We start from the raw sequence: 13,371 nt of genomic DNA, 5'->3' as shown, positions 1-13,371 counted from the left end.
GGAAGAGCTCCAAATAATAAATATGTGGGTTGATAATCTGAACATTGGACAGAGCGAAACTGGTTGGGGTGCTTGGAACAGCTATCAGCTGACTGAGACAAGACTGTTGGCGTGTACTGATGGTGGATTGCGCACAATGTTTGGATGGTAAAAAGGTATACCCGTCTATTTTAGTGGAAAAACGTCCAGAAATGAGAATCTGTCGCTATGACAGGAAACCTCGCGGAAGAGATAACTGCACCATAATCTCTCTTGGTATATTCTCCAAATACACCCATTTGAATACCAATTCGGTTTTCACAGGAGACTCAACTGAATCTCTCGTTTACGATGTCATCCAACTGAATGTGTTGCACAGAGGCCACGTGACGTTACATTTATACGATATTCGAGATATCGCATGACGTTCTCCTAGAGGAAATTACTCACAAAGTTGCTGAAAACTTTGATGAGCCTCAAGAGGGGGAAACCAGTCATGGACTATTAAAGAGTTTTCAGCAGCCTTGTAAGTGGTTTCCTTCAACATCTATCTCTTTAAATCTTCCTTCTTCCACTATAAGAAACTGTTATACATATGTTTCTGTCCGCACTCACGGAGTAACGTAATTCCAACACGCCATATGCTGCACGCCCACATACAAAACCATCATGATCCGTTCATACCCATAAACGCTCGACTGTAATATTTTAAATCTAATCATGATGCTTTTGAGCACTACGCATGCGGACCTACTGGCATCGGTTTCGGTGTCATCAGCATCATTGAGGATGATCGCTCAAAACGATTACTGCTAGCGTTCGCCGACGGTTGCCCACATGGGACAGAGAGGGCTTCTGCGCTTGGAAACGGGGAAATCTTGGCATTCCTCAGTAGCGCTGGATTCAGGCTAAAGTAGCTGTTACCGACAGTCTTTTGACTTGAGGGTCATGGCATGAAAGCCTTGCAAGCCATTTTCGCGGAACTTTCTAGACGGCCTCAGGTCAACTTCAAGCAGTTCAGTCACGGTCGTTGGTTCAAATGTGGCATGGCTGTTCACTACAGCACGACAAAGACAATTTTTTATTGTTCCATGGGGCCAAAATAAAGCGGTCATTATTGGGACTGGTCTCTTCGAGAAATTAACTTCCCGATCGGGGACAGCCAAATATCCAGTGGGATAAACTGAAGAGTTCTCCTGAAGGGCCATCCCTTCTGACAATAGTCGCATGCGGGATCAGAAGGCGGTGAATTCTGAAATCCTGAGAAATGATTTTTTTTTCGATACCTTGGTGTCCAATAAATTTTGAAGTGAGTTAAAAAAGAAAGTAAAGTAACACACCCAGGACGATTACAATGTTGCAGGGTCTAGTGGTTGCCAGATATGTCTGTCCTATTCCAATAAGATCAACAAAACACTGTTCTCCAAAGAAGACCACATTGGTTGTGGAACTGGCACCTTTATTATCATCTGGGCCTGGTTAAAAGGGGTCACGCTTGTTCAGTCTACAGCGGAGGACAACTGCAATGGCCGTGTACGAATGAAACCATAAGATCCTTAAGGTAAGATAGACACTAACAGACATGGCTTAGTCATATACCCAGTGTCATTTCAGTGTCCAATATGAAGCCCACAACGCATAGCTCAACATTTTCGCCAGTCCGCCGTTAAGGGACACGTTTCGACCCATACGCGGTCACAACCTGTTTTGAACTGTCAGAGTGCGCAGTTCTTTCACGCCATTCCACTATTCACCAGTGAACAAAACTCTGGCAACTAGAACCGTTGGCCAACTTGTAAACGGTTTGTGGTTGACGATGATGACCGTACTTGTCTAGTATTAGGATTCTCTGTTGGGTGGGATAAACTATCTCCAGGAGCACCTAGAGTTGATTTTGATGGGAGTTAAGGGATGCCCTGTTGGTATCTTGGTGTTACAGCCCTCGGTGGACAAATAGAGCGGAACTTAACAGGGAAGTTCGCAACATTCAGTTTCGTCAAGACTTACCCAGTCTACACAGAGAATCACTGTGCAGCGAACGCATGCAATTAATGATGAGCACACCATTGTATCTCCCTCTAAGTGCGCAGTGGATGGCATTGACATTAAGTTATATTTAAAATGAATGGGAATATCCTCACACAACCACAGCTTGTGTGATTTTCCAGCAACATTACTGAAGACGCCACGTAACGAATAGCATTCGTTTTCCACTTATTACCTCTGTGTATGCTTCGCAGTTAAGTAGTGTAAGTAGTGTAAAGGGAGCGTGATATGAACTTATCTGATAACCGAAATAAAACAGCTGGACATAAACGATTTCTCCTAGATTATCACTTGCCGTAGGTAAGGCAATTTATCATGGTGCACATAAGTTTAACGAAAAAAATGGGTCATGACACCTTTTCGGTGTTTCTGTCATGCAACTCGGAGGGGGGGGGGGCACGCTGGAACAGAATATTGCCTATTTGACCTTGACTTTTTTCAACCTGGACTGAAAAGATCGTGTACGACATCAAAACTCTCTCACACAGTCCTCTCAATGATATCACATGGGTGGTACCGAAAACAAACAGAACGCGATAAGAGACAAGTGAATTTTTCAACTGCTTGCCCACCCATTGTGCTCACACATGTCTGGACACCAACTGCGTAAATCAATGTGAGGCTAGAGATTGTTGATCGTGAAACATCACTACGAATTTAAACTGAAAAAAGTAACAAGACCAAAGTGCAAATGGGATGAAGCAATCCTAAGAGTTGAATCACATACGATCTTGAAACTAATGACAAAAGTTCGGTTTGTATAGTCGAAGTAATAGGATAAGAAGGATAAATGATGTAGCCATCTTGAATGAGACGCTAGGTATATGCTTATCCTACTGAATACAGTCCTAAGCTCAAGGGATGGCAGTATACAGTAATTCGATGTTTTACAACAGACGCATAATCCGGTGCAGGGATACATGAAATAAACTCTCATATATTTAGTAGTCCCGCTCAAAAAGGCCAGTGACGAGCCCCACAAGACGTTGGTGTGCCTAAGATTTTCTTGTAGGGCTCTAGTCAAATGTTAGTCATCTACCGCTCAGAAATAGTTCAGACCGTTGTCCAGCCTACAAAAAACGGAATTTTAACACACGACCTCTACGAGTCTTCAAAGACAATTGTGTGGAAGTGTGATAACACAAAGCACCAGCATGGGCGCATATTGACCTCATTTGGCCACTGCAACGAGGCAAGAGGATGAAGAGTGAACCGTGAGCACAACTACTGAAAAATACCGGTGAACAGGCAACCAATAGAGGCTCGTTCAACCACTGATTTCATCAACGCATACAATAAAATACCGGCATTCATACAGGCTTTGAGTTGAGCCTGGATAGGCAGGTGAGCAAGTATTCACCGAAGGGCAAAAGGATGCTGTTTGCTGCAGGCAAACAGGATTAGCACGAAATAATAGGGCCAAAAGTATCTACAGAGAAAATTTTTGGTCAAAGAAGCACTGGTTTTGGAGGTCCTTCACCAAGGCCCATCGTGACACGATCCCGTAATGCAGCAGATCGGATAAGAAACGTTGAAAGACTACGCAAACGTCACAATCCGGTGCTCCAATGGTCAGCAGGATCCTCCCATATTGAAACTAAATTGTCGTTCGCCTCTTTGATTCATCAGAGTAAACGGCTGACCTGTCTTTTTGATGTCTTTTGATCGCAGTATGACCTCGGTTTTTAAATTTGCACATTCGTTGAGGTTTACTATTTACAAATGTGTCGAACCAGCAACTGAAGTTCGCATTCGACCGTAACAAAATTACGCCAGTTTTCTAATTTTTGCATTTCCGTGTCGAGATCGAAAGTTCATTTTTCATCGATGGGAGCACCACTGTCTGCAAGTATAGATTTTTCAGTCGCAGTGTCCCATTTCACTGCTTTACCGTAGCAATATGGAAGGGAAAATCGATGATATTCAATGGGATATCTATGTTAGTAACTTAGCTTCAGTAACAATAAACACTTTCTGGATTGTACGAGATATAGTTGAGGTTGGTCAAGTAAGCCGATACTGAAGACCAGTAAGGATATCACCAGCTGGATAACCAACAAGTGCTTTGTGACTAATAGACATTCAAATAGATATTAAACAAGGTTCTCACTTAGAAAAAGTGCTACAACCGAATCGGTAAACGTGACTCAAGCAAGCACATTTCACGTTGCCTTCAGCAAAATCACAATGGTTCCCCGTTCAATAATTCAATAGAAAGCACTAAAATACTGCTCCTCTGGGCATTCCTCATTTCGACTCAATACCCTATCAAAGCTGGTACCGCATGCCAAACTTCGATTCAGGGCGATGCCTAAACGCATACCCAGCAAGTGTCATGACGCGCTGCACGATCACAAGGTAACACAACAAACGTCATAATTCTAAGGTGTGCATCACCAGTGGCTACCAGGAGGATAGAAGGGTTAATGAAGATAAGCAGCGTTAAACACTCACTCATAAGATGTGTTGACGTGAGCGAACGCCTCACAAGTAATGCCACACCACGAAACTTATGATGATCTTACGGGAAAGAAAAAGCATCGGTTTATGTCGGACACTAACCCACATTAATGATACCCTAGCGCTTCACACCCAAGTCAGCACACTGGACTTTTTGTCAGAGAGGGAGACGCAAGCTCGACATAATATAGGATTCGGCGGCTATGGGACTCTGCTTCACTTTAGCGGAGAAGCTCAAGCTCCTGGAAGAAGCTCCGCAAACTCTCACTAGCTCATTGATTGTGACCAGATGGGCACTGCTGTCTCGAACGGTAACGATGACCTGATCAGTATAGTGAACAAGTGAGGTCCCCACCCAGGATTCCAGATTATTTACTGGAATCAGATCTAGGTCTTACTCTATGCGTCCACCTGGTCTCTGAAAGCCAACTTTAGGCAACAAAAATACGTAACATCCCGAAACTAAATCATCCTATAATATCAGTCGGACATCGTAAAATAAAGCAAGATTAAGCACATAGGGTGAAGCGTGTGTCTTTTTGTACAACCCCTTGCGGCTTACCGACCTACCGATTGTAACTTCGGTTCCCTGTTAGATGCCAATACGAAAAGCAGATTATGCATCGTCCTCAGTCCACCCACTCAAGCTAACCCTCTGATCCATCACAAATGTAGAGCAAAACTTCATTCTCATTGGAGTGGAACGACGTGATGAATGTAAGAATTCTATCAAATGCGAACCTAAGGTCGTGTGTATGGACAAAGCGTTTGTTGACACGAGATCTAGAGGTGCAATGGGAAAGTGTTTCACGAATAGAGGTGAAGAGAATAGAAAGGGAAATTTTAGAGCTCGAATACCTATAAGAATCACCAGTCTAAAGTATTTCCGGCTTTCTAAAGCAAGCAAACTGGATGCGAAAAAATGGCGGGCGATTTCTGTAAAATGTTGATCTAGCCTAGGAACTTCTCATACTCAGCAGTTGGGTAGCCTGCTCGCTTTCCGTTATCTAAGCGATCAGGTTTCGGACCTCAACTCCAAACATAAAACAAGATGGAAACACTTTAGTAGAAAAAATGAGTAATTGTTCGGGTGTAGCGCCTTTTCGGTGCCTAGCTGTCGTGTCACCTAAAAGAAGCACTAAGGCTGATATACTGCTAGGTTGTCCAAGCCTGAACAGAAGTAGTCGTGATGCCTGGGTTGGGTTTGAGCCAGACAGAAGCAGTCGTGATGCCTGGGTTGGGTTTGAGCCATGGACCTTCCGGTTAGTAAGTTCGCGCTTTAACCACAAAGCTGCCTCACTGATCAAGTAAAACCTGACATTTTAAAATGAACAAGGGAAAGTTATTCGTCAGTATGTTTGTACTACTCCGGGGTGCGTGAGCAACAGTCAAGAAATTATCTGCTCCTGTCGTATCGCGAATACGTCTGGACAATCAGTGATGGCGCCAAAGCAGATTTCATAAGATTAAGACAACCGAATACTCCGTCAGTTGTCACATGCCAACGACAGTGCAAGCGCTGACAATATAATCCGTATGGGGTTGTAAGTTGCTGAAGAATCCTCTGATTGTCACCTACGTACAGTATTCCGTGAACGATACTTAACGTACTTGGAACCCTTCACATAAAATATGATAAAGTCACACAAAAACATACTGGTGAAACAAGACTTACAACCATAACGTTTCCAAGGAGATCCGGGAGGGTTTTTAGAGCTAGAGATTTTTGTTCGGATAGGTGAGCTAAGTATAAACGAACGCCTTCTAAATAGTCAGCTGGTTGTCCAATGTCCATCCAGAATCCTTTAAAGAGATAAGTCACAAGGAATTGGAGCATTGTTTCAGATAAAGGAAGCATCAATAAATAAGGATCGAACATTTCATGGGAAAATGTTTGAACATATTAATATGCTTATACCATGTGAACAGGGATGAGATGACAGAATGGTCAGGGTAAGTGCCTCAGAAATAGCAAAACTTGTGTTCCGGTAGGTAAGTTCAAACGAACACTGTAGAAGGCAAATCAAGATTACAATGTTTTCCTCATCATGCTGTTGTACGATATTCGGCCCATTTCTGTCAAATGGCTGGTTAATAAGTGTTTATTGGCCTTCAACCTACAATGAGCATCAGTGAAAAGATCGGAGCTTAGGTAATACTTGGCAGGACAAACAGAAGAATAATTAGTTAATGTTGTATTAGTGAATGCGTCACACAGGGATAACATCCATCATAGTTACGATTACTGCTGGCTAAGGATCGCTCTGGCAGCAGAGCATGGCAAATTTCCAGCTGATATTTCATCCCGTAGGTGGGTTAACTGAGTTAATCACTGCTGATTGCCCGCTAGTGGCCGAACGACTCGATCTTCAATCATGAGAATGGAGTGGCGGCTCCTCGGAGATTCGTAAGATGTGCACGACTGATGATTCAAAAGGACGACAAAACAGCTGCACAGTTCTCAGTTTTTGGGCACAGGTTGATTCCACTTATAACATGAATCCATAGTTGAAAAATCTCTACTTTCCTAACACTAACAATAAGAATTTCCGTTTGGGGATGTTGACCTTCGATGTTTTGGTCCCAGCACGTTACTCAGAAACGATTGAGGTTGTCAGTGACGCTTCATTGAAATACTGCATTAAAATCTCATAACAAAGATCCCTTTCTGAAGAAGCGCTCCCTATCGCTATCTTGTGGGGATGGGGTTTTGCACGACAGACCTTAGTGTCGGATGCTATGAGCTGATTAACAGTTCACGGTTTTTTCTTAAGCCAACAATCGGTCTGAATAGTCCCGCTCTTCTCCTGGTGCAATCAATCTGGTTGAGCAACATCGATGAGGGATAGAAATGAACTCGAGTCTATCATTCACTAGGGCTCATCAGTAGTGCACCTCCTTGGCCATGCTTGGCACCTGATATGTAAGATGAATACGTAACCATTACCCCAGCAACTTACAATAAACGCAAATGTGTCAATAACTCTCAAAAGATGCACATTTTTATGCCTAAACGATGTGACTTGTTTGCCAAACGTCTCTTATTGTCTGACCAGGAGAGCTGCGAAAACTCTGATTCTGAACAACCACAGGAGAAAGATAGATCAGATCCAACGGTGATGTGCTATCGTCCTCTGAAAGTCCTCTGTTAGCTTGCAGACTGCGACTGGCTGTGAAAGGCTACAGGCCAATACTAGAACAAATGCAACTGTTGTCTTATTCCCATAAATATCCGGGACCGTGAACACATCTTGTTGTCACTGCTTCTTTTTAGTGGTGTGGCGTTCCTTGTACGCAAAACTTGGACAGTCTCACTGGAGGGATAACCCAGCTTGTAGACTAGGTTCTTAAACAACAGAAATAAACTTTTTATTATATTGCCAATCAACCCATTACTAGAAAATTCTGCGTAAATACCTTGTAAACATATGCCTCTCCGGGGTTTTCTTACCCAGCTGTTGATGCGAACACACTCATTTCTCTTCAACTACTGTCTTTACCGCAGTGAATCGGTAGGTAAGTCTTTTCAGCGAGTATCGCTTGTCTTGAATAGAAACGTCAATAATGCCTACATACTATTAGCTACCATACCCCCAAGAATTCCCGCTACCTTCCCCAAAAGATACCCTCTCATTATACCATTGTTTGCAGTATGCGTTCCAAATGCGTCTGCAGGTTTAAGCGTCACAGGTAAAATTCATTACCAGTTGCAATCAAACCTCATTCAAGTTCCAAAACACGATTTCCTGATTGCAGATACGGACTGGAAAGCTCATGGTGGCCCATTAAACGACTTGATCTCCTCATAGCCTTGGCAACTTCGTACATTTCTACAATTAAAAACTGCCTTACAGCGTCGAACACATACTTGACTCTAGACAAATTCTCAACCTATCAAGCCTCCATCTGTCCTGCAATACTTTGCAAGTGTGCTGCGCAGATGTATCAACTACACAACGGGGATATGTATGTGTACATACTGGCCTCTGTCCAATCCCTTCTCCACCTTGTACCGGCACAGTAAAATTCGACATTAGATTGATAAAAAAGCCACCCCCAAAGAACTGCAAGATTTTGAACTAAAAAACACTACCAGAAACCAGACGTCAGTACTGTCTGGTGAGACAAATGCTTTGTGTTCGATTGTGGTGGGCGAAATGTTCAAAAAATCAACAATGTTGATAACCTCCGGTGCGTACACCTGATACTTTCTATGAGCTGGACAACTGAGCAGTCCGCAAGAGCGTGGTCAATTGATTGGTGCGTGATAGGACAATCGTGAAGCGTCAGCCCAATATTGGTGGGCCCAATGCGAAGAATACTTCAGAGTATCGTGCTCTCAATCAAATACCGAGTACGGAGTTGTGTAGCTAGCAGTCCTGCTAAACAGCTCACTTCCTGGAACGGTCGAGTCATGCAAAGTAAAGTGTCTTTGTAATTCGAAGCGAGATAAAAGCTGGCCTAGCTTATCCATGAAAACGTCATGCGATGCCTCACAACAAATGCCAGGCTTTCAATTGTTGAGTGTAATAGTCAGAGTGGCACCAAAAGATAACGAAGTAATACCTGCGATTTCCTAAAGCTTAATTGATAGACCATGTGGATCACAATTTATCCTTGATCCACATCGGTAGGTGTAGAGTGGACTAATCTGCCTCAAAATGTTCGTATTTTCCAATATTACGTGGATTTTATTCGTTCCATGGAAGTTGTTACAGATAAATTCTGCTTGTTCTTGCTTCAATATGAACGAAAAACCACTTTCAGAACGGTCTTTTGGACGACCACGAATCAGTCAACCTGATAAACCAGCAGCCAATGGGCAAGTTTTATCCAGTTTGGAACCCTATCTGTGAATTTCATCAGCAAACACGATCAACGAATTGCGTCACACTTCATGAGCAAGACGGTTTACTAATGGGAATTTAGTGGCTTATCGATGAATTTATGTTGGTCAAGTTGTCATTGTTGATTGGCTGTAAATACGAAAATTATAGATCAAACAGATCAGATAATACATAACTGTAAATGACATGTAGAAATGGACTTTAGAAAAACACAAAATAGATCTAACATTCAACTGGCAAAATTCTGTAAACAGATCAGGTATTCACGCCTCTAGCGCCATCACATGTTCATTACTCAATGGTCAAAATTACAGTCCAAACTGGATCAGCGACATGAAATATGGACAAGCACTCAGTTAACCTGTCAATTTTCCGGGGAAAAACCTCCACCGTGGAAAACCGACTGACTAAATCTCACCACATATACAAACGCATACCTGTATGATTTTACTACGCATTCGTGCGTTCCCAGCGCATGTCGTCGTCCTCCTGATAGCTGCTTCCGAGGAGAGCAATTCTGAGGCATTCTCAAAACTTGACCAACTTAAGGGATTTGGTTGCTCTTGAGAAATCAGCGTAAACTTTGACGCTAATATCTCCTTCCAAATACACAAATTTATCATCGCTGACGCACCGGCAGTATTGAGCAGGGACTGGTGTCCAAAACGTTTGGACTATGAACATCCCACATTCACATAGCCGGTATTTTAGGTTCATTCAGAATCTCAGTGTTTATTCATACGTGCTTTCCATAACAAGTTGGCGTATGGTTGACACAACATTTGACAAAAAATTGGCAGAAGTTACACTAGTATTTATGGTACAGAATCCCTACAAGTAGTAGCGTATCGCCGTAGAATGAATGGAGGTAGAAGCATTTGATTACCGACTCTTGAAGATCACTTCTACGTGGTGCAAGCACCAAACTTACAATAAGGCAGTTCGAAATTATACCAAAACTGGAGGCACACATATAGCAATGCTGATCGCGATGGTTTGGGCAGAGACAACAATTCGGATCCGTATCGGATTTGGACTTGCCGTCAAGAACAAATGCTGGCCTGGTTGTTTATTGTCATATTAGACGTCGATTATCTAAGCATGCAGTCTGCCTGATATGTGCAGTGTCTGGAACAAGACTGTGCAGATCTGGTGGCAGATCGTCAGGTACGAGTGGCTGCACTGATAAGAGCGTGCCTGGTCTACGGTAAGCCACAATAGAGTGGCGACTTAAATCATGTGCATTGGTGCGCCTTCTGCACAGGCTTACTCCATCTATTCGTACTTGGGTCTGAACTGGTGGTTATCCACGTTATCCACATAAACAAGCCTACTGATGTGGTTAGTTCTACGTCTACTTACCCTGGTTCGAATCCAGCCCTAGCTGAATTTCCTAAGCCCTGTCTGGGCTTAAGAAATATGACAGCATCTCAGTCATCGTGTTTCATTTAAGTGGCATGGAAGCAAAACACCAAGTGTTACAGGTGAAGAATTTAAATTCTTACTTACCAGGTCATAACGTACCCAAATACAAACGAGTAATTCTTTCGTACCATATGGAGGTTGGGTAGTAAGTTGCGTAGACCGGAGTACCTAAATGACAGTGATGAATTGCTGTCGCTCTGTGAAAAGTGTTGCGCGTCTAACTCGGTGCTACTGAGACTGAATTTATAAGATTGCACAGGAAGGGTGCAGAAGCTTGAGGCTAAGTGTTTTTGCTTAATTTGATTGGTCAACGTCATAATACAGCTCCCGCAGGTGTGTATTAAGATTGCAAAGGGTGCAGAAGCTTGACGCTAAGTGTTTTTGCTTAATTTGATTGGTCAACGTCATAATACAGCTCCCGCAGGTGTGTATCTAGTCGGTGTTTGCACGGTGTTATCGCTGATTCAGAAATGATCCAGGTGTTGGAAGTTTCATCCGCAACAAACTCGAAAGCAATAAAATAACGACAACAATCCGGAAGATCTTTAGTTCACGGCTTTTGAAGTTTGAAGTGCTAGCAAGGCTGTGCAATTTGGGGATTGGTGGTTTAGAATAGCTGGCATTTGAAACGTGAACACATGATTACTCAACCTCGTGTAGGCCGATGCCGTTGAAAGCTTTCTAGGAATCTGTATGGGAAACTTCAGAACTAACTTATTGGTGCCATGTTGTAAAATTTGTATTACCCGATTTCATTTGAGCCATTAACTCCCTCCTCAAAGGGCATATTCAACGCGAATCGGGTGGTAGTTCAAACAGGTTTCCACTAGCCCGAAGCGTAGTAATTCTATTTTATAGGTGGCAGCGTAAAGTTTATAAGAGTAAACCATAGGTGTTGTAACCAGCCAGTCTTCTTAGTAAGAGTCCGCATTGTATGCGATCAAGGTCAATAATATAAGCCTGGCGTCCACGGTCAAGTTCTTTGTTTCAAAGGTCTATTGCTAGTGAAAGGTTCGTTATACAGGACCCTCGTCTCCGAAATGTGTTCCATAGACGATGTTCAAGAAATGTTGACAACTGATCGGCTAATAAACGACATGACTCTGGACTGTAAGTTGCAGGGTCGGGCCTACCGTATCCTTTACAAACACAGCTCCAGACTTTCTTTCAAGTTAGTTTGCAGCTTCAATCCATCCGATAAGTTCCCATTACCACAAATCAATGGCAGTGAAAAGAGATTCAGATACACAGGCAACCTGATGAAAACCTCCGGAAAAGAGTAGTTTTTTTTCGATAAAACCTGACATGTGTCACCCGATAAAAGTACGTTAGCTTTAGGTGAAAAATCCCGAGACAACATTGCAAGATGTGGGGTATCCAATGATAGAAATCTGATAATCACAACAAAAAATGATCATCAAAAATAATTCATTAAATGAGAATAATGGACAGGAAAGAAGCACACCTTTGAATTCCATACAGTAGAGCTCGCCCTCTTGAACCATCGCAGGAAAGACACTGGTCTCTATTGACATTGGTTTGTTCTAGAGGATGACAAAAAATGGTACGCAGCCTACTTGAACCCGACGCAGAATACTCGGCCGAAAAATGTAAAGTCCAGCGTTAATCCGATTAGCCACATACTCAGACGGTTTTTCAACGAAGAATTTCACCAGTCCCGTTTGGTCATTGTGAACGACAGCGCCGTACTTCGAGGGCTCATCAACTTTGGTTACCTAAAGATTGTCAGATTTATAGATACACGACCAGTCTTACGGCCATTGTTCCCTCGTGGCCATGAAGCAAGTGGAAATCTAGCATCTCTTTGAAGGGATAGTTACATATTATGTCACTGTTGAGAACAAAAAATGACTCCTCATTCGCGAGCAAGTAAGGAGCAGCTTGGGCGAGTGGACCAGCTATGCACGTAAAGCATGGGAAAGGAGAGACATACCCGTATCTAAAGCGTCATCTTCATATGAAAATGTAAGCTTAACGTCCCTCTCGCGCAGAACCTGAATATGGCATGTGTTAGGTTTTAGTGAGCCCGCAGAATACACTTTTAACAGTTAGAGCAGGTTCTTACCGATTTACACGAATCTCGAATAAAAGGCTCCAGTGAAGCAGCCTGGCGGTTGATTGCTAGTATGATCTCATCTATGTCCACCTGCATACAGTTTGGATCAATCGGAAATAAAACCCCACTTGCAAGAGAGCTTCAACTTGGTGCAAGAGCATCGGTCTGTTGCAGAATTCCACTATCGGTTTTGGTATGCTCAAAGTTAACGGCCGTAGCCGCGTCCCATATCCCCCAATGAGTATAAGCGCCTTCATTTATTTGGAACTACACACCTAGGAGAATCTCATCAGCCTCGATAATTTGCCCGCCCTCAAGGCCATGAGCACAACAAAATATTGTCCATTAAAACATCAAAGTGGATCCAAATAAAGCCTCACGGATTCACGGATTGATACACAGGATCGAGGCTTTTGCCCAAGTTTCCCGGGTCGGTTTTGTTCTTGTCGTTCGGCGGCTGTCGTTCACCTGAAAGGCACAAGTGAAAAAGTGTGTAGCACTGCTCTTTCAGTTCTCAGTGCGGGGCAGTATGCTTGC

At 43.1% G+C, this 13,371-nt stretch overlaps 1 protein-coding gene across 1 annotated transcript in view; it reads right to left on the bottom strand.

Moving 5' to 3' along the window:
- Positions 1-13,091, bottom strand: part of T265_02020 (hypothetical protein) — a gene marked incomplete at both ends in the record, with an annotated part of 31,402 nt that extends 18,311 nt beyond the window's left edge. Inside the window, 7 exons of the mRNA XM_009166168.1 lie at positions 6,161-6,288; positions 12,208-12,301; positions 12,335-12,493; positions 12,534-12,676; positions 12,712-12,772; positions 12,844-12,924; positions 12,963-13,091. Coding sequence (XP_009164432.1) covers positions 6,161-6,280 — 120 coding nt within the window. The remainder of the gene's footprint in view (positions 1-6,160; positions 6,289-12,207; positions 12,302-12,334; positions 12,494-12,533; positions 12,677-12,711; positions 12,773-12,843; positions 12,925-12,962) is intronic.
- Positions 13,092-13,371: the final 280 nt, after the last annotated feature.

Source organism: Opisthorchis viverrini (assembly GCF_000715545.1).
Source record: "Opisthorchis viverrini unplaced genomic scaffold opera_v5_23, whole genome shotgun sequence".
NCBI lineage: Eukaryota > Metazoa > Platyhelminthes > Trematoda > Opisthorchiida > Opisthorchiidae > Opisthorchis > Opisthorchis viverrini.
This window is presented reverse-complemented; position numbering and strand designations above follow the sequence as displayed.